The 21,500-nt window shown below is 30.6% G+C and overlaps 1 protein-coding gene across 1 annotated transcript; it reads left to right on the top strand.

Moving 5' to 3' along the window:
* Positions 1 to 1,719: 1,719 nt before the first annotated feature.
* LOC140439124 (arylalkylamine N-acetyltransferase 1-like) lies at positions 1,720 to 21,232 on the top strand. Its single transcript, XM_072528827.1, has 4 exons — positions 1,720 to 1,913; positions 4,146 to 4,391; positions 5,258 to 5,480; positions 20,448 to 21,232. Exons 2-4 carry the CDS (start codon positions 4,163 to 4,165, stop codon positions 20,641 to 20,643), a joined length of 648 nt encoding a protein of 215 aa, XP_072384928.1. The 5' UTR covers positions 1,720 to 1,913; positions 4,146 to 4,162; the 3' UTR covers positions 20,644 to 21,232.
* Positions 21,233 to 21,500: the final 268 nt, after the last annotated feature.

Here is a 21,500-nt window from a genome sequence, read left to right as displayed (position 1 = left end):
AGGGTCAGCTCGGGTGACCTAAGTATCTTTTCTAATTATAAAATTATAATAATTTGCTCTATCTTGACGTTTTATGCGCGTTTCGAGTCACTTCCGGTGTCGGATCGCAACCGGAAGTACATATTTAGATTCGTCTCGACGAGACCTTTCGATCCATATATACATTGTGGGGTCTAAAACTTAATGTAAATTTTAACTTCCGGTCATCTCAAAACCGGAAGTGAATTTTTGTACCAAAAGTATATCTTGACAATCTCATACGTAATACTAATAATATTCAGAAAAAATATTTTAATTATCTAATATGGTTTTTGAGTAAAGTGGTGGACAAGAAAATGGCTTAGCGTTTTAGTATATAAGATTTATTGATTTGATTTTTTTTTTGTTCTACTTACAAAGTAATATTAGTAGATTTTACATACTGATATATGATGTTGTAGATACTATTATCCTCTAATGTCAATAGATTTGAAACATTTATTGGAAATTTTATTTTGTAAGATATTAAATTTTGATAAAAAATATCAATTTCTATTTTTTTTTAACGGACATTCTAAAAGAATATGTTGTAAATCGGCAATTTCAGACATTTATTATTATCTAACAAACCTATTTTATGTTTATACACTGGAAATAATAGTGCATGATTGCATCGCATTCGACTTATTATCCGAATAATTGAACGATTAAGTGTATTCTCAAACCATGGTTTGTCCCGATTTTTGGTTGTATATTCTTAAAAAACTGTCCTTTGTCTCCACATTTGTCAGCCATTTTTCCGTAAGTTCCTTTTGAAAAATTAGAATAAAATCAGATTCTGGTATTTTTAATCTGAGTATTCTTCCATTTTTCGCACCTTCTTTTCCTAAAGAGTCCACTTCTTCATTTTCTTCTATACCTGAATGGTCTTTTATCCATGCTATATAAATTTGTTTTCCTCTACTTAATACATTTTGATACAATTCCAAAATATCAAGAAAATGTAATTTAAATTAGGATTCAAACACAGATTATTAAGTTTTTCTACCGAACTTCTAGAGTCAATAAGCTCAGCACTAAAAATTGACATCATATCTGACAGTTTGTATATTAGCCTAATATTTTTGGAAGGATAATAAACTGCACAGCCAACTCCATTAAAAAAATTTAAAAACCGTTTAGTTACTAAAGATATAAACATTTCGCTCTTGCCCCAAAGTAAACTAATATAATCGCGTACACGTACTTACATCAGTTTACGCACGTGCCCAATTTAATGTGGAAAGAGCGTACCACTGCTCATTTTTTCAAAATTTCCCGAAATTTTTCAATATATCAATTTTTTGAGATTTTCCTTTTAGAAATGTACTGCGAACAAGCTAATTATATCGTCGTAGGAAGCATAACTTATTTCTACATCAGATGAAAAAATACGACTTTGAGAAAGTTAACTTTTATAAATTTTACTCCGCATTTACCCTACCTGACCCTATATTCTTTTCCACCACTCATTCCTATATCCATGAAGCATATTTAGAAATTGTGTAATAAACAAATAATCGACATAATCAGTACAGTTTCTTTTATCAAATACGGTACTGTTTTCTTTAAATTCATACTCCCCCCAGTCCTATATTTGTTTATATTATTTATTACATAAATTGTTACCTAACACTAACCTTAACACCGAGTTTAACACCTTAAACAAACTGTGACTGATTGGTACACAGTACAGGTCTTCCCCATACATGCTTTCTGTAATAGTTAGATGTATATATTTATCAGACGTCTGATAAAAATACGTGTTGCGTATGGTTAAATCATTGATAGATAGCTAATAATAACGCGGCATTTTGTATTATCTGTTTAGTTTAAATCTGAACCCGTTGACCGTGAGTTTCGCGCTGTTATTTATTGTAAATTAAATCAACCAGGTACGTATGCTAAACAAATAAAACATATCAATTACATATTTTTCGATAAATAAATAGAGATTTTTAATTTTATTTGTCTAATTTTGGCCTTTTTCGTCTTCGTTTTCCGCCCGCTTCTTCTGTTAATACTTTTTGTTGTAAGTATGTGTGTTTGTCGGCATACTATAACCATGTCTTATCCAACGTGATCTTTGGGCTTTTACTTCTGATATTCCGGTTGTCGTATGTTTTGTTTCCTGGAAAGCAAGAAATATCAGTTCGTATTGATTCATGATTCATGATGCTTTAAGTTTCCCTAAATTTATATCCTTTTTTTATTTGCCCCTCTTTATCATTATCTTGTTTGGCATTTGCCTCGTTCAGTCTCATAGTCGTGTCCTTATTCTTTTTCTTTTCCGTCTATATTTGCCCACACTGTGGTGCTTCTTTTAGTTTTTTGTATCATTTCTATTTGTTGCACTGCCCATGTCTTCCAAAATTCCTCTATTTTTATTCCACTTTAATTTCTTTTCATCAACTTTTAGTTTCATATACGCTATTCTCCCATCATTAGTTTTTAAATCTAAGCTTTTAATAATTATATTCTCTTTCTTTTGTCGTTCTCCAGCTGCTTGATTCTCTTATTTGCCTCATCAAGTCCCTCACGTATGGTCCTAAAGTTTTGGGAAAAATTTCAAAAGCATATAACTCTGACCACAATAATCTTATATTTTTATTAAATTATTCAACAATTTAACTTAACTATGACAGACAGACATAATTAATTCAAATGACAGACAAGGGACCATTATTTTCGATTTGCCTAATAATTCCCCTGACACGTTGCATCATCCTTTGGACGACCTCGGCGTCAATTTCTCTAATTTTTGTATATATGCGGCGTCTTAACTGTTCCTAATTTTGTGCTTCCCATCCGTTATTATAGACTTTCTGACTTAATATTGCCCAGAACTCTTCAATTGGATGAGCCTGAGGTGGGTTGGGGGGATTGTCTGCTTTCGGTACAAAGGTAAAGTAAAGTTTCGACTTGTTGACGAAATGCACTCGCCTTAACGCGCGGCAACATCTCGGAATTCTCTCTAATTGATCCTCTGTGTATTTTGGAGCTTTCCTTCTTTTCCGGTAGATAATATTGTTACTCGATAGGGTCCTGTATACTGTAGTCTTTTAAACATGAAATCTTCTGGCCAGTTTTCGCTGTGAGACCCCAATTTTGTTCTTAGCTGCTTCAATTAGTCTTGCCTCTCTTATATGGTTCAAAATCCGCGGTCGGCCACTTTTACGCAAGTTAACACATGGTATCCCTTCTTCACATTCTCTGATTGTGCGATAAATTGTCGATTTGCTTATGTTTTGATCTCGATAAATATTAACAATATCTCGTTTCGACATTCGCCCAACCATATTATAAACACCTCGACGAATATCAATTTTATAAGACATTTTGCAGAGCACAAACCAAAATATTCTGCTTTGTTTATTAAATGTCAATAACTGATGATATTTCAATTCCATGGCCTTCTTTGTTAAATGCATTTTGGTTCTCAATCAGACCAGGTGAAATTTTTCCCAAAACTTTAGGACCATACGTTAAATCGTCATCTTTTGCCAAAAATTCATACATCATTTTAAGCATAATATCCTCATTTTGGGGGCTGTTTTTCCTCGGTGTACTCAACCTCTTTGTTAATTTCTTTTTTTAAAAATCTCTTCACTTTCACTTCCTCTTCTATTTGTCTTTTTTAGTTCTCTTCTACACACGTAGAACTAGTACAATTTCCAGAACCGGACTCCGTCTAAAGAATATTAAATAAATATAATTTGACTTTGTCCTTTTTGTCTTAATTCGTTCTTAATAAACAAAGTGTCTGTTCAATCTTCGGTATCTTCATAATCGTTCGGTCAAAATGCAAACATCCATCTTTAAAACTTCCTCTTCTGCCATCTTCCAACACTCTAGACATCTTATCAACACACCTGATTAGAAATAGATCCCAAAATAAAGGTTAATCTATCGTGAAAAGATTTCTAGTCTACGTCCATTATGCGTAACACTACTATTGGCAAAACATTTGGCTTACACATGATTTATAGCCTTGTTCACCATCTTTTTACTTCATTTTGTTGTTTTTATATTTTTCGTAAACCTCTCAGGAACTATAACATCAGGTAATTTCGGTAATTGTGTACATACTATATACATATACTGATAACATTTTCGTTTAATTGTAGCTTATACCTAAAAGATTATGACTTCCCCAACAGACAAATCTTATAAAATAAGAGAGGTAACCATAGCAGATAGGGACGCTATTGTGGATTATTTGAGGGCTAGTTTTTTCAAAGACGAACCTTTAAATTCATTTTTAGAATTAATCACTGAAGACAATCCAACTTGTGAAACCTTAGAAGAGTTCACAGTGGGACATATTCCGACTGGGATAAATTTGGTAGCAGTTCATAATGACCAAATCGTAGGTAAGTTTTGTAATACATATATCTATCCCACAGAATCTGTCATATTTTTGTAGATAGTGACTTTGTGGTAATTTTATTAGCATAAATACATCTCTTTTTTTAAATTATTTATTCAAATTTTGCAACAAAGGTTTTCCTATCAATTCCACGTGAAACCAGGTTGATCCAAAGATTTCCATTCAACAAAAAGTATTTTTTCTTGTTGTTTCCTTGTGTATATATTTTTTTGTTGATTTAAAAAGAAGATAAACGTGAATGAAAGGGCTGCAATCTAAGAGTTGTGATAAACATTATCGAAAACGTCTACAAACATCAAATGGTGGACGTTTATATATGAAAAGGACGTTTCTTCAGGGTAAAAATAGTAGAAGAGATAAGCTGTAATCTAAAAATAATTTAATTAGGAAAGAAGTTTGAGAATAAAGATAGTGCTGGTCAAACAAGGTTTAAGAAAAATTAAGGGACAAGAGGAAACTGTATAAAAGTGGCAAGAAAATAGACACAAATCTCTTTAAAACCTTAATATCGATAAAAGGAAGGATCAGTGGCAAAGCTAAAGCAGAATCTAAGGAAGTACTTGTAACGTATACTTGATAGGTTGGTAAACGAAAAGTTTGATAAAAATCAAGTTAAATTAACTGAGCTATAAAGAGCAATCGTGTGAAAAAGACTGATAAATTTCAAGTGAAATTGGATTGCATAAGGGCTCAGTGCCTCCTATCTTGCGTTGAAATATTCACATATTATTAAGAAGTAACCAGTGTGACATTTAAGGAACTTTTTATCTTAAAAATATTTAATTACTATTATTTCTCTTGCTAATACTCCCTCCCTTGTAACTAAGTCAATTATTAACTATTTCTTAGGTTTATGCTTGAGTGGACCAATGGAAAAAGGCGAACAGCTAACATTTGACTGTCAAAACGAAAAGTATAATAAATTAGTTCGATTGTTGGACTATGCTGAGAAACAATGTGATCCATTTGAAATATATCCAAATAGTACCAAAGGCATTTCAGTACAAGTAATATCAGTGCGCAAAGATTTTACGGGAAGAGGGATAGCTGCAGAATTATTACAAAAAGCATGGTAAGTATATTTACATTATTTTGTATATATTAACATATTTAACTTTTATGTATCAATTCAATGTATTCGTTAAATCATATCATATGTAACCTCGCACATCTTTGTATCCGAAATCCATCTTCTAGCCTCAAACCCTTCATCATTTACTTCTTGAACTACACTCTTTCCAACGACCCCTCACACTACACTCTGAACCAATAATGCGTTTTCTTATGAGATTTTACATCAAGAAATACGCCGTATTGGCATAATCCCTTTACTTTTGTGTCTTACCTTCATGATCTCTCTGATTCTTGTATTTATTACCCTCTCCATGCAATAAATAAGAAAATCTATCTATTATTTAAATCTATCTATATATCTAAGATTATCTATCTACTTAACTTTTATTATATGTTTCTTTTAAGAATAACGCTTGTATTTCTGAATTCCTTGGATTATACTGACACTGTTCTGTGGTTAGTTAGCCTATGTAGAGTAGTTTCTCTTTATCGGTTGGGTTCTATAACCCATCTTATAGTAAATATATCTTTGAATATTAGCTTAGCGAGCATAAACAGAAAAATAAATTGTTTGTCTACGTTAAGTCAGTTTTTTACACTTAGAGAGTACAGTCCATCTAATTTACAAACCGTTGTACGTCATTATCTACGTCAGAGATCGAAGTTGACATAGTTGCCAAAGTATAAACAAATCCTGAATCCATTTTAAATCAAATAGGTCACATAATTATTATTATACTCTTTACAACAACTATTTAAATTCTTACGTGACATTTTTGAAATAAAACACAATCATTTTGTTCTAAAAAGAACAGATTTTATTAAATGGGTAAAAATATAAACCAAGAGGTATTCACTTTAAAATTTAAAATAATAAAGTACAAAAAGTGTCAACACCGCAACTGTCAAATAAGTGTTACCAATTTGTGCCAAAATTTCACCTTCGTTCGATTACAGTTACAGTGTGTTCCGAACAAATGTTCTTCATAAAAACGCTTTATAATGCATTTATACAAATTAAATGAAACATATTGTTGTCTATTTCTTTAAGTTAACATTAATAGAAATCTTTAAATATTAGTTCTACGCGTGTATAATAAAATATGTCTGTAATGGCTGTAATGCCAGTGTACTCGGCAAAGTGATTCTAAAAAAGAACACACCTACCACCTAAATATTTCGTGTTGGTATCATGTGACGTCACGGGCTATGAAGCCGATGACGTGCAACGGTTTGTAAATTAGATGGACTGTATATACAATTAATTTGAATATATACGTTCACCAGTTAATTAGAAAAGAAGTAATGTAACAGGCAAACGGAAGTCAAAAATCATGAAATTTACCAGAAGGAGAAATTTAGAGAGAGATTGCATCCTCACCTGAATGACAAAAATCTGAAGCTGGAGAATGAAGTAAAGCCTCTTACTGAGTTACTGACTCTCACTAGAAATATATCAAATATATCTGCACATGACAAAATTGAACGTCTGTTTTCAACACTGTTGCTAATATCCAAATTGCTAATATCTTACTCTGGCTTCTCGATATCTTACTCTGGCTTCTCGTTCTTTCGTACTTTCTAGCGTAATTCACATGTTAACTTTCAAACAAAAAGTTTATTAAGAAGGAGTGTCATAATTAATAATAAATATTTGTAATTTATAAAAAAGCAGTTAGGTTTATTTAAAGACGTCGTCAAAAAGTTTATTAGAAGTGAGAGCCGTAATGACTATTTGTAATTAATAAAAATGAACTTAGGTATCTTTAAAGAAATCGTCATAGGGAGGCGTTTTTTCGTATATCGTATACAATAAGGAACCTATCTTAGTTTATTTAATAAAGAGTTTTTGTGCAAACAAATACGTATACGTAACGTATCTTTTTGACATATAAGCATGCGCATTAATGGTTGAACCATAGTATAAAAAAGAACTTTTGTGTAACCACTTTGTGGTTAAACTGTGGTTGAACTAACGTATCTAGCATCGAGTTAGAATCTAGATTATGTTTATTTACGTTGGTTGTTTTTCGAATATTTTTAGTTTTAAATTACTTTTATAGAAACTGTTATAATATATTGTGATAGTGCATAATAATGGTTTCTTATTCTCAACGTAGTTGCAGTGGCAGAAGCAATGTTAATAAAAAATCTTCAGGAATAACGTTCTACAGGTTAGAATACAAATATGTAAACAAAGTAATGGCCCGTACTTCAGAGAATAAATTAATAGTATTTGACTGTATTAATTTATCTTGTATGTATATGTATGTATAATATATCGTATTTTTAGTGTTTACCGCGGGATAAATAAATCATAGTTTATAAAAAATGTATTGCACTTTTTTAGATTATGATTAAATCTTCTGAATAACTAGTCATATTTTTATAGTAGTTTTAATATTATTGAGTCCGGCCATGATCCCACCGCCATATTGATATCACAGTTAGCCACGCCTACCTACGCCGTTTTTAGTACATACGTTAATATGCTCATAGCTTCTCCATAGATTCTAACTCGATGGTATCTAGATACGTATTACCTAACATAACGGGCTGGTACGTTACGTTCATACGCATCCCTATCGAGCCGAAGGTAACCGAATGCGCAAGAGAATCTTACCCGATTACCAAAATTTCAACATCCACGTTTCAAAAGCACACGTGGTACGTGTATTTTTACATTTGTGGTTACGTATATTTGTTTTGATTTTTATACATATTGGAAAGCAGTAGAAAACGACTTCACTTCAGCAATGAAGATGATTTGTTCTTATTGAAGGAAGTCGTAAGCAAGAACCCTTACGACCATCCAGAAAGGTGGAATTTAATTCAAAAGCGAAAATATTTTTAATGGTATCAAAATTAAAGCGGCCCTATAGTCGTGCAAGATGTGGAGAAGAAGGGCATCTTCTATGTCTTCGTCTTCTTCATCATCAATAAAGGCACCTACATTTAATATCGCGTCCATCTCAAAAATTAAAAATTGTTCCAAAAAAATATTTGTTATTTATTTTGAATATCAAAAATAGGGTTAAATGACAAAGACTGGCACTGACAATTTATTAGTTAATCACTCATTCGGTGAGGGCAACACCATCGTTACGTTACGTGCAGAACAAAAACTCTCAATTTAACGTTCATCTTCTTCGATACGTTAGTTCTTTACGTATAGGGAGATACGTTACGTTAGGTAGTTACAAAAACTCCCTAATATTCCACTTGGCAATTTTTGGGTTGGCAATTAAAATGTCACATGACAACATGGTTTTAGCTTTAACGTTATCAAAAAATCATACAAATAGGTATTAAAAGAGTTCTTAGAATAGCTTATAATTATTTTTTACTTCAGTTTAGTAAGTTCATCAATTTTTAAAAGATCAAGTGTGTTAAATTCAATTGGACAAGGTTGTAAATAGTTTTCTTTTTAGAAATCAACTCCTATCTATAATTTGCTTAAGTGATTAAGATCGTGTTGTTTCTTATCTTGAATAAACAGCTATTACCAAGAATATATTAATATTGTTTTATCAAAATTTCTTTACAATACCTATGTGACAAGATGAGAATATTTGAGCGCAAAATACTAAGGAAGATTTGGACCAACCCAATGCAGCGATAGTTCGTGGAGAATTAAAATGAACCACGAGCTGGATGAACTAATGCAGGGCGCAGATATTGTCAGATTTGTAAAGTCACAAAGACTAAACTGGCTTGGTCACCTAGAAAGAATGCCAGATAATCGAGCTGTAAAAGTAGTCCAGAGATGGAAGCCCCAAGGAAACAGAACAAGAGGAAGGCCCCGTAAAAGATGGATAGACGACGTAGAGAGGGATCTTAAAACCATGAACATCAGGCAGTGGCGAAGAAAAGTATCCGACAGGGCAGAATGGAAGAACATTGTTAAGCAGACCAAGACTAACAAAGGGTTGTAGCGCCATCAGAAGAAGACCTATGTGACAAGGGACAACAAAATATGCAACACTCCTATGCGGATCCTTTAGTCTAATCTCACACATATAAGAAGGGTTAAAATATTTTTTCTTCGATTGGGAAAACTGCTACCAAAGTACTAAGCACCAGAGCTAAAATGTAAAATAACAAATCCTTATTCGGACTTAATTAAATAAGCGATTCACTAATACACTATGTTACAATTTATATTACTTAAATGAACGAAACAATAGAGAAAATTTATCTTTTAAAACGAGAAATATCTATCTATAGTTCTTATCTATCGAATAAGTTTTTCTGACCCTGAAATTTCTAATTTTTCGTTCTTTGTTGATACGGATTCGTTTTTCCAAAAGTATATTGTACTTAATCTTACTGTAATCAGAAATACATATATTGCTTATTAAAAAAAAGATTTATTTTTTACGAAGCACGAAAGAATATTTCATTTTACCCTCGTACAATGCGTATTTGATCAATTAAATAACTGCGTACGTTAAGTACAGCTAATATACTGGATAAACTCTAAATTTATGAACAAAAATTTTATGTTTACGAATTAGTTTAACTAAAGCTACTATAAAAAATGAGAATTAACTTTAGAAAAGGAGTCATATGCACACATTTAATTAACATTGGCAAAAACGTACACAGATTCATCAATATTTAAAAGGTCAAATGAGTTAAATTCAATCAAACGATAATGTGAAGTATTTTGTTAAAAATGAATTATTATCTGATTTGTCTAAGTGATTGTAAATTAATTTTTATCTTGAATAACAAGCTATTGACTACATTATTTTATGTAAATAGTTTTACAGATCAGTGACGACTCGTCTCATGACGCGAGTAAAGCGACGCTTCACCACCTAAAATTCAACAGAACTCAATTTTTTCTTTATAGTAATTCAATCCTTATTCTAATTCCTACTTACCTACAATCTGAAATCCTCTATAAGTGTAGAGTGTAAAAAGGCTGTCCGCCAGGCCGTTTGGCGTGCAATGCCATAGAAAAACCGAACACATTTTTCGAATCCTGAAAAAACTAATAAGTATTTTTGAAAAATTTAAACACAAAATGAAAGACTACATTATTACTGAGGGCCGAAAGTCCCTGAAAACACCTATAATGTTTATTTTAATAAGTTACAGGGGTGAAAAAAAAGAGAAAATTTAGTGTGATTTTTAATTTCAAATATCTCATTCAAAAAAACTTTTTGTTTATTCTAAGGGACTTTCGGCCCTCGGTAATAATGTAATCTTTCATTCTGTGTTTCAATTTTTTAAAAATATTTGTTAGTTTCCTCAGGATTCGAAAAAAATGATTGTATTTAAAAAGCATTGGCCCGAAATTTTGTGCCTATGCTCTTAAGCGAAACAAAGAAATTACTAAAAATCTTAAAATTACAACAGAACAAGACTTCAAAATTGCAAAAACATGGTTGCAAATAAACAAACTTACATTAAATTATGAAAAACTAAATAGGTACTCATCTACTTTTTGCTATATACAAAAGTTGTCTGCCAATTTTTAATTCGTTAAATATAAATAACAAAGATCATTGAAGGTACTGCGTCATGCGCCAATGTTTTTCTTCTATTTCCTTTTACAATAACATTATCTTCAAAATGCAGTTCACAAATCCTATAATTATTATAAAGTGAATCCATTTTGAATAACAAATCTTCTCGTCTGCAAGCTTCTATCCACACTTTGGCACTACAAATTTTTAACAGAACAAATTTTAAACAAAGAACTTTTTCTGTATTTATAAAGAATACTTTATTACTTACAACTATAAGAGTATTAGTATATTCTAAGTATATTGTAAGTTATGAAATATTTAACTTTTGTCAATATCTAATCTTAATAAATTTACAGTTTTCTCCTGACTAAGTCACAAAAATGTCACTAAATATTGAGATATGCAACAAATAAAGTTTTAATATTTTTTATTTGTAATTCCCATTTAAAACTCCTAAATATTTTATGTACTTCGATCCATATATTTGATCTTTTTTATTTATATTTAACGAATTAAAAATTGGCAGACAACTTTTGTATATAGCAAAAAGTAGATGAGTATCTATTTAGTTTTTTCATAATTTAATGTAAGTTTGTTTATTTGCAACCATGTTTTTGCAATTTTGAAGTCTTGTTCTATTGTAATTTTAAGATTTTCCCAATTATCGGTCTAATTATGTTTCCAACAATTTTTAGTTTGAGCATTTTAGTAATGTCTTTGTTTCGTTTAAGAGCGTAGGCGCAAAATTTCGGGCCAATGCTTTTTAACATTTTTTTGGAATCCTGAGAAAACTAACAAATATTTTTGAAAAATTTAAACACAGAATGAAAGATTACATTATTACCGAGGGCTGAAAGTCCCTTAGAATAAACAAAAAGTTTTTTTGAATGAGATATTTGAAATTAAAAATCACACAAAATTTTCTCTTTTTTTTTTTCACCCCTGTAACTTATTAAAATAAACATTATAGAAGTTTTCGGGGACTTTTGACCCTCAGTAATAATGTGGTCTTTTATTCTGCGTTTAAATTTTTCAAAAATACATATTAGTTTTTTCAGGATTCGAAAAAAAATGAATACATTTAAAAAACATTTGCCCGAAATTTTGCGCCTACGCTCTTAAATAAAATATTCTCGTGTATAAAACCCTCTATATATTTTTATTTCCTAAAAATACTATATTCGTATTGTTGTCTTCGAGCGCACTGACGCCGGGCCACCATCTGTTGATTTTTTGACCTGAGCCTTCGGAGACTTGCGTCTTTCAATAAAAGAAATAGCACTGACACCAAATTTAATGTTTTCATTTTGAACTATCCCTTGGCAGACCAAAGTTTGTTTTTTATAGCTCGGACAGACACGTCGGCGTCGGCTTACTGTTCGAAAGTCAAACCAATACTATTATGTAATAACTAATAATAATTACAAAGCAATAGTAATTACCTGTTATTATTATTAGGAAATCTAAATAAACTTATTCCTTTTCCTGTCACAGATGAACATCCGCGAATCGCACAAATATATCCAGACATTTTAAATATAAATTAAACTTTTAACTATAAACTATAACTATAAACTTATATATTTAACTATAACTATAAACTATAACTATAACCTTTTAACTATAAATAAATTATATAAATGGTCAAATGCACTTGTTGTGTCGAGTATTTACCATAGACCCCTACGGACTATCGAAAACAACCAGAATTAAAGAATAAGCACGTGTTTTTGACAGTTACACAACCAGAATCGGGCATGCGTATACAAAAATGGTACACGCTTTTGGACCGTTGTGTCGCTTCTATGTGTTCGGTTTTTCTATGTCAAAAGCAAGAACAAACACATAACACATGTAGCGAATTCAGCGGGACCTCTCAGCGCATCACAAAAACATCACATCCCTAAGCTGGGTCGCTATGGCAACGGTAGTCTCTGTACCACAGCATAAATAGAATGCTGTGTCTGTATTTCTTAGATATATCTTTTCTTCATACTGTTATTACAAACAATTTCTGATCATACAACCGAACGCCAGCTATACAGAAATCGACTAAAACCTTGGATTAACCTCTAAGCTACCTATTTAATTCGACATAAGTGAAAGCTTTGGCGAACATATAAACTTATTGGTTCCCATGATGATTTTCTCGCCCACCGCAATTTTTTTAACCGAGTCAAACATTCGTTGCTAAAGTTAGGAACAGAATTTAAAAAATCTATCATTGCAAGTGGTAATAGTAAAAAATTTGATCGGTATATTCGCACATCTTTATCTTCAAGTCTTCATACCATTACTTCAAAAAGCTGACGGGTCTTTATATTCTTCGAATAACGAATCTTCGGAATGTTTATCGTTATTCTTTTCTCGGGTTTTTTTAGATGAACCTAACGATATTATTCCTCAAATAATGTGCCCACGTTTGTCTAAAACTTTTGATAATATATCTTTCACACCGGATGCAATTAAACATTATTTATGGAAACTACGCAATTATTCATCACCTGAATTAGACGGACTCACCTCCTTTTTCCTCAAACAATGTGCAGAATCTGTAGCTATCCCTACATCTCTCATAATGAATGCTTCTTTTAATCAAGGTTCTCTTCCCTCGTCCTGGAAATTGGCTTCGATTACTTCTATATTCAACAATGGAAATAAACTTGATTGCAATAACTATCATCTAATCAGTCTCGAATCGATTATTTCTGAAGCTATGTCTGAGTTTCTTCTTCAAGAAAATGTCATCCCTCACCAGCATGGCTTTATTAAAGGTCGTTCAACGATCACAAACTTACTTCATTATGTAAATGATTGGTCATTATCTTTAAACAATCGGCATCCTGTCGATGTAATCTACTTAGACTTCTCCAAAGCTTTCGACCGTGTTCCAAAATGTAGATTACTAGCTAAATTGGATCACTATTTCACTAGATTTTTACGTTTTTAATTTGTGTGTAGTATTTGTTTACATTTCGAATATGTCTTTTGTTTATAAATTTATTGTTAAATTAACCGTGCAAATTGTTTAAACAATAAAAAAAATTTTAACATATTTTAGGACGATTTTTATTGGCAAACATAGGAACACATCATTTACAGCTTAATTTACAACAACTTGCAAAGAATCAATAGGTGTCCATTTTGTTATGTGTTAGTTATTGGACATCCTAGAATACTCTAATACTGGATATTAAAGAAATATGTGTGTCATTTGACTGTATATCTGATGTATAGTGTGATTTGAAACATCTGATGTAGAGGTGTATAATTCAAAAATTGATTTCCAAAGAGGAGTGCTCAGTCAGTATTGTGATTCAATAATTTGAAAAATTGTTTCAATTAATATATTCATTAATACTTAACAATTAAAGTCGATTGGATTTAAGTAGATAATAAACATGAAGTGTTTTTTTTTTAGAAATTAGTTCATATCTAATTTGTCTAAATGGTTAAGGTTTTATTGTTTCTTATCTTGAATAATCAGCTATCAACAAGATAATAAAAATATAAGCTACTTAATATTTATTTTATCTGAGGACAATAAATTTAGTGCACTTGTTTGGTCAAAATTGTACTTCCTATCTTACACATAGAGATTTGTCGGTCAACACTTAAACCGTTATTTTTGTTGTTTAATTTGAGGACTTTTCGTCCAATTAAAGAAATCTTAGAGAAAAGAACATTTTATCGTAACATTTATAACATAGTCATTTTTCTTTTAGAGTCCTCTTCTAGAAAATATATTGAATTAAATGAGACTTCATTGAGAAAAACGTACCTTTTAAAACTAAATCTCATTTTTACTGATAGCAACGGAATGTTTTCTAACCTTCGTAGATGTGGTTTATCTACTTTAAGAGTTGAATAATAGACTAGGCGGGATCTGTAGAAATTTAGACCATAATGGACATTTTCCATAGGAAGCTATTTTTTTGCTGGAATCCCTTCAGGATGTACCTAATATCGATAATCACGATATGCGCCAGTCGCAAACCCTGTGCTAAATTTTTTATTTATGAAAATCTGAAAACATTTGAAAATTTCTCATTTTTTTGCTAATATTTTCGTTTATAATTCGGAAAATATTGATCCTAGAGAAAAAATTATAAGAAGTTAAAAGTTTCGTTATTCAATTTTACACAATATTTCGTTAGCTATAAATTGAAAATGTTATGTTTATTGTTAAAAAAATAGCAATAATTGGAAAAAAAAGTACAAAAAAATGAAGTTAATCCTTTAAATGTTTTCGACTTTCTAAACTTGACTTACAAGCTCCATATTCCGCCTAGAAAAACCTTTTAATATGTTTAAAACATGTGCTAAATTTTGTTAAGATCGGTCAGATAGGTTTTTGCATAATAATTTTGCAATCCAGCCTACTGGAAAAAAATCGCAAATTTTCAGATTTCTAGTAAGCAATACATAAGGCTCTCAAATAGTTGCAAATTTTTTTACATATAGAGGAAGGCTCAAACTTTCATACGCTTTTTGTAAAATTTAAATAGGTTCACTAGGAGAGCCTAGAAATTTTTTTAAAATTTTAAACATTTTTTAGGCTTATAAACACATTGAATAACTTTACGAGCTTTAAATGTTACAATTTCAAAATTTATACACTTAAAGAACATTAAAAGACGCTTCTTAATAAAAAAACGATACATTCGGCTTTCTTTTTTGCCGAGATATTGAGGGTCAAGGTCAGACCTGAAGATTCTTGTCCTTCCAAAAAAAAAGAAAAAGACTTTAAAAAAAATTATTGAAGATTGAGTCAAAATAAAGTATATTTATGAAAAAAAAAAATTTTTTTTCGGTCGCTTTTGTTTTAACAATTTAAATTATTTATTAACAATTTATAAATACATATTTGTTCACTAAAAGTAACAATTTACTTGAATGTATAAATTGAAAGCTCAAGAAAAATGCATGAAGAAAAAATGCAATTACTTGTTTAACATACAATTGTTTATTGCAAATTTCCGAATTTTGCAATTAAAAATGGTAATTGAAAATATATTTGAAATCCTTGTCGTCCGAGACATCGATTCAAAAAAAAAGCAAAATTGGTTAACAAGAAGCCGAGATAATGCAATTTTTAGCGCGCGCTATGATTTTGAACTCACCGATTCACATTTCGAGTGAATGTCCCCCACCACCACCTCTCATATATTCCGAGCGACATTTTACGCGAAAACGGTTTTTTATTTGTCTTTTTTATGGATGTTGCCATAAAGCGCATTACGTAAAACTTTTCATATAAAAAGTACTTAACAAGACGAGGGTATTTGTTTAGAAACGAGCCCTCTATCACTTATGGTTACACGGCAAATATATGCAAACTTTGACCTTCAGTATCTCGGCAACCAGTAAGCCGAATGTATTTTTTTTAAGAAGCGTCTTTTAATGTTCTTTAAGCGTATACATTTTGAAATTGATATGTTTAAAGCTCGTAAAGTTATTCAATTTGTTTATAAGCCTAATATATATAAAAAATGTTTAAAACTTTAAAAAAATTTCTAGGCTCTCCTAGTGAACCGATTTGAATTTTACAAAAAGCGTTTGAAAGTTTAAGCCTTCCTCTATATGTAAAAAAATTTGCAACTATTTGAGAGCCTTATTTTTGCTTACTAGAAATTTGAAAATTTGCGATTTTTTTCCAGTAGGCTGGATTGCAAAATTATTATGCAAAAATCTATCCGACCGATCTTAACAAAATTTAGCACACGTTTTAAACATATTAAAAGGTTTTTCTAGGCGGAATATGGAGCTTGTAAGTCAAGTTTAGAAAGTCGAAAACATTTAAAGGATTAACTTCATTTTTTGTACTTTATTTTCCAATTATTGCTATTTTTTCAACAATAAACATAAAATTTTCAATTTCTAGCTAACGAAATATTGTGTAAAATTGAATAACGAAACTTTTAACTTCTTAATTTTTTCTCTAGGATCAATATTTTCCGAATTATAAACGATAATAGGAGCAAAAAAATGAGAAATTTTCAATTGTTTTCAGATTTTGTTAAATAAAAAATTTAGCACAAGGTTTGCGACTGGTGCATATCGTGATTATCGATATTGGGCACATCCTGAAGGGATTCCAGCAAAAAAATAGCTTCCTATGGAAAATGTCCAATCCAAAACAGATCCCGCCTAGACTATAATTTGAATCAACTATATCAACGTATATTTTTGGTACCCTTATAAATGGTATGTCGGTAAGCGCTTCCTACCTTTAAATTTAATTAAAACAAAGTGTGTGGAGGATATCGAAATTTTATATTCGTTCGAAAGTCCTCTCGATGTCATTATGTATGGAATTATAAGATCCATCGAAATTTCCAATTTTTCATGATTCTTTCGCATCAATTACGCTAAATTTGACCGATGGTATGGGTTATGTTGGCTTCAATGAAATAAGTTGTACCAATCCTGTTCACATTTCGTGTAAAGCTGATATAGAAACACTTATTAAGATTTAAGGGTATTTTTTGCATATTTTTTAATTTTTTTATTCGATAGTATAACTCTTCAAGTGTACCAAGTTAAAATTTCAGAGTGATCGGAGCAAAGTAGATGGACTTATAGGTATTTAGGAGTGAAAGAGTTTAGTGAGTGACGTGAGTGAGAGAGGTGAGTGAGTGAGTGAGGTTAGTGGTTGAGGTGAAATGACTCACATAGAAATTTTAATGGTATAGGGTCAAGTTCTCATATTTTTTTACGCGCAGCAGATAACAATCGAATTACAAGAGCGGACAAAAGGCTGCAGATGCAAAAAAAGGCAGAGTTCGTCGAAGACAGTTGCAGAATGATGCTCTAGATATTTTAGCAGGAAGTACGTCGCTATATGGGCCTGGAATAGACGATTCAGTGTTAGTAGCAAAACAATATGCTTTTTTTTTAAACGCATTTTCTCTAAATAATTTTTTTCGAGTCGGTGTTTACTGTAACTCAAAAACTGCTTGACCGATCCTTCTCAAATTATTCACACTTCTTTTATAGACAAATTACTAGATCCCAAGATTTTGTAGTTATAATCAATTTTAAAACATCAAATTAGTTAAATTTTACCAAAAAAAATTTTGAAAAATTAAAAAAAGTTTTTTTTATTTCTAAAATTTGAAAAAAAAAACATAAAATGGAAAATATCTCGATGTTGCGACCTAAGGAAACTCATAAACTAACGAAATCTTTTTGGTTTTTTGTCAATGGATGATCCAGTTATAAGTTAATCGCAAAGAACACCGCAAAGTAAATTTTCTTTCTTTGCGTCTTGAAAAATTAGCTGTCATACTAAAATGTACAATTTTATAAATTTATTTATATTAAAGAATTTTTTAAAAAATAACTCTTAAACATATAAAGTGATATAAGGTTGAATGCTCGAATAAATGAACTTCGATCAAATTAATGGCAGATATCGAGCACAGTTTTTTTTTTAAATCTTGCCCAAGTACTTTTGCTCCTAGAGAATTTTCAGGGGCATCTGAAATAAGCCAAGAAACGCTTTTTCAACTGAAGAAAATTAACTATAGTGTATTTTTATGTATGAGAGAGTAATAAAACAATAAATTATATATGCAAATCCCTAAACTGTTGATACGGGTGACTCAATGAAAAACAGATATTTGTCAACAAGTTTACAGAAGTATATAGGAAAACAATTTTAAATTGAGTATGACCACCAGGTATAAAGGTTGGAGCAGAATAGAATACAGTAGTTGTGAGGGTTAGTAATCCCTAAATAAGGTTGCCAGTGTCGGAGTGATGGAGGTTAACAGGTACTAATGAATTTGCAAGAAATGTAAGATGTTTATTTTATTGGTTATATATAACCAATAAAAGTTTAATAAGTACCTACCTATTTGCAAAATAAAGTTTAATTCTTTAGATAAAATAAAACGTTTTATTTTATCTATTTGCAAAATAAAGTTTAATTCTTTGCCTATTTGCAAAATAAAGTTTTTGTAAATAACTTATCTACTGGTTTAAACCCACCATCAGGAAAGGGACGCAGGCTGATAATAGTACACATTGGCAGTTCAGACGGTTTTGTTGAAGGTGGTTTATTAACTTTTGAATCAACTCGTACCAGTGACTACCATGAAGACATGAACGCTGATGTCTTTCAAGAATGGTTCGAACAAATGATAGATCTTCTTCCTAAGAACTGTGTAATAGTAATGGATAATGCAAGTTATCACTCCAGACTTATAGAAGGACTGCCCACAACCAAGTGGTTAAAAAAAGACTTGCAGAATTGGCTGAGTTCAAAAAATATTACGTACCATCCCGGATCTATAAGAAAGGAACTTTATTCGTTGTGTGCCCTTCATAAAGAAAAATTTAAAAAATACGAAATTGATGAAATTGCCAAAAATCGTGGAATGACAGTACTTAGATCCCCACCATATCATTGTGAATTAAACCCGATTGAACTGGTATGGGCACAGATAAAGAGTGAAGTTTCAAGAAAAAATACCACTTTTAAAATTCATGATGTTAAACAGTTGTTTGTGGAGGCCGTAAATAATGTAAAACCTGAAAACTGGGAAAAGGCAGTAAATCACACTATTAAAGAAGAGGAAAAAATGTGGAAGCTGGACAATATTCCTGATAAAATGATCGAGCCAGTTATTATAAATCTTGGTTCTGAAAGTTCATCTTCTGAATCTGATTTGGATTTGTAACAAGTAGCTGTAAGTTTTATATTAATATTTTTATTCATCTATTTAACATACCTTAGACGGTTTTAAAAACTCTTTTTCTCTTTTGTAATTTTTAAAAATTAAAAAAAATGTGAATTTTTTAAAACGCTTTTTAATGTAGGCCAGTCAGTTCTAATATAGTGTGTGATAAAAGAGGTCACTTTTGTTTACATACACATAACACTTTATAACACTGAAATAATTCATTTATTTTTTACAATTATTCAAAGTAATTTTTCAATTAATCTTGAGCACGCCCATGGAGTGGTCGGAGCTACCAGTTAAAATTATGCTAATTACTCTCTCGTTCATAAAAATAAACTATAACTTCAAAAAAACTCGAAGTTGATGGTTGATAAAAAATTTTTATGTAACATAACGGTTTAGACTTACTTCCTGCCTTATTTTGACGAAGTAATTCTAAAACGTTATATTATAAATTTTTTATCAACCATCAACTTCGAGTTTTTTCGAAGTTAATTAATTTTTCTTTAGTTGAACAAACGTTTCTTGGCTTATTTCAGATGCTCTAGGAGCAAAAGTACATGGGCAAGATTTAATAACGACTGTGCTCGAAATCCGCCTTTTATTTGCTTAAAATTCTTAAACGTATGTTGAAATTTTGAAAACGGATCATAACCCCCTTAAATGAAAACCATTCGTATTACATGTATTCATAAGAACCTATAAATAACATAAATGAAAACTTTAAAACCTATAAATGCTTTCTGTACCTACTTTACTCTTGTTTCTTTCTATTCTAATATTTAATTTTTTTAGCGATTTGGCGAAACAAAGAGGATATGATTTCGTTGACATGGCATGCACAAGTTTATATTCAGCAAAACTATCAGAAAAATTAAATTTTGAGTTAAAATATTCCTTGAAATATACAGACTACAAAGAAAATGGAGAAGTAGTTTTCAAACCTGAGCTTCCGCACACTACCTTGAAAATATACTTGAAGAAACTATAAGTCAAATCCAGTAAAACAATTTTATTGAAAAATCATTAAGATGCTAAAATTAGCTAAAACTTTCAGCAGAACTGATGAAACATGGGGGTCCTTTCATATTTTTCTATACTTAGAATAATAATTTTATACAATAATTATATTAGTGAATATGTTTGTCAGGTAAATACAAAGAATTATTCAACAAGTACCTACGTGATCTAACAAAGAATTAAGTAACTGGAATTCGTGGAAATATGCTTTATCTTTCAGGAAAATCATCTTTTAGTAGTATTTAGTTTGATAGTTTATTAGTAAAGTTTTTTTAAAAACATAATCATCAGTTTTCAGATCAGTTTTCGTATAGTTTCTATGTATTAGGTATAAAATAATGTAATAATTATATCTAGGTATATATTATTTAAAAATGAGTAAAAGTACAAGCACTAGCTAAGTTTATATTATAAAGTTTAAATGCATTTTTAAATTGCTAATTCAAATTACAATATATTCATTTAAATCAAGGAAGTATGAAAATTTTCCAATGTTTGTATGATTCATACATCAAGCTGTGATATAATATTGACACTATTGTTAAATTTTTATAACAGTGTAGATTTTAATAAAAAATTATTTAAGTAGAATTTTGTTCTCGTCATTGACATACTATTTACGTAAAATCCATTATCCTTAGAATATTTATATATTATCATATTTTACTCTATTAGACGAAAATCCCACTTGGCTCAGAAATTAGAAATTTAAGACTCAGTATCACAGCATAGACACAAATGTTCCTTATGCTGTACTCAGTAAGTAGGCAACGAATATAAATAGACGCATATGCGTCTATGAGCATGTGCATATGAATCTATAATCGT

This window comes from Diabrotica undecimpunctata, chromosome 4, assembly GCF_040954645.1.
Source record: "Diabrotica undecimpunctata isolate CICGRU chromosome 4, icDiaUnde3, whole genome shotgun sequence".
NCBI classification, from domain to species: Eukaryota; Metazoa; Arthropoda; class Insecta; order Coleoptera; family Chrysomelidae; genus Diabrotica; species Diabrotica undecimpunctata.
Note: the sequence above shows the minus strand (reverse complement) of the source record. Positions and strands in the feature narration are given on the sequence as shown.

Coding starts and splice junctions, on each gene's coding strand:
- LOC140439124 (XM_072528827.1), top strand. CDS start 4,163: ATGACTTCCCCAACAGACAAATCTTATAAAATAAGAGAGGTAACCATA. Junction 4,392..5,257: donor TCATAATGACCAAATCGTAG/GTAAGTTTTGTA, acceptor ACTATTTCTTAG/GTTTATGCTTGAGTGGACCA. Junction 5,481..20,447: donor GAATTATTACAAAAAGCATG/GTAAGTATATTT, acceptor TAATTTTTTTAG/CGATTTGGCGAAACAAAGAG.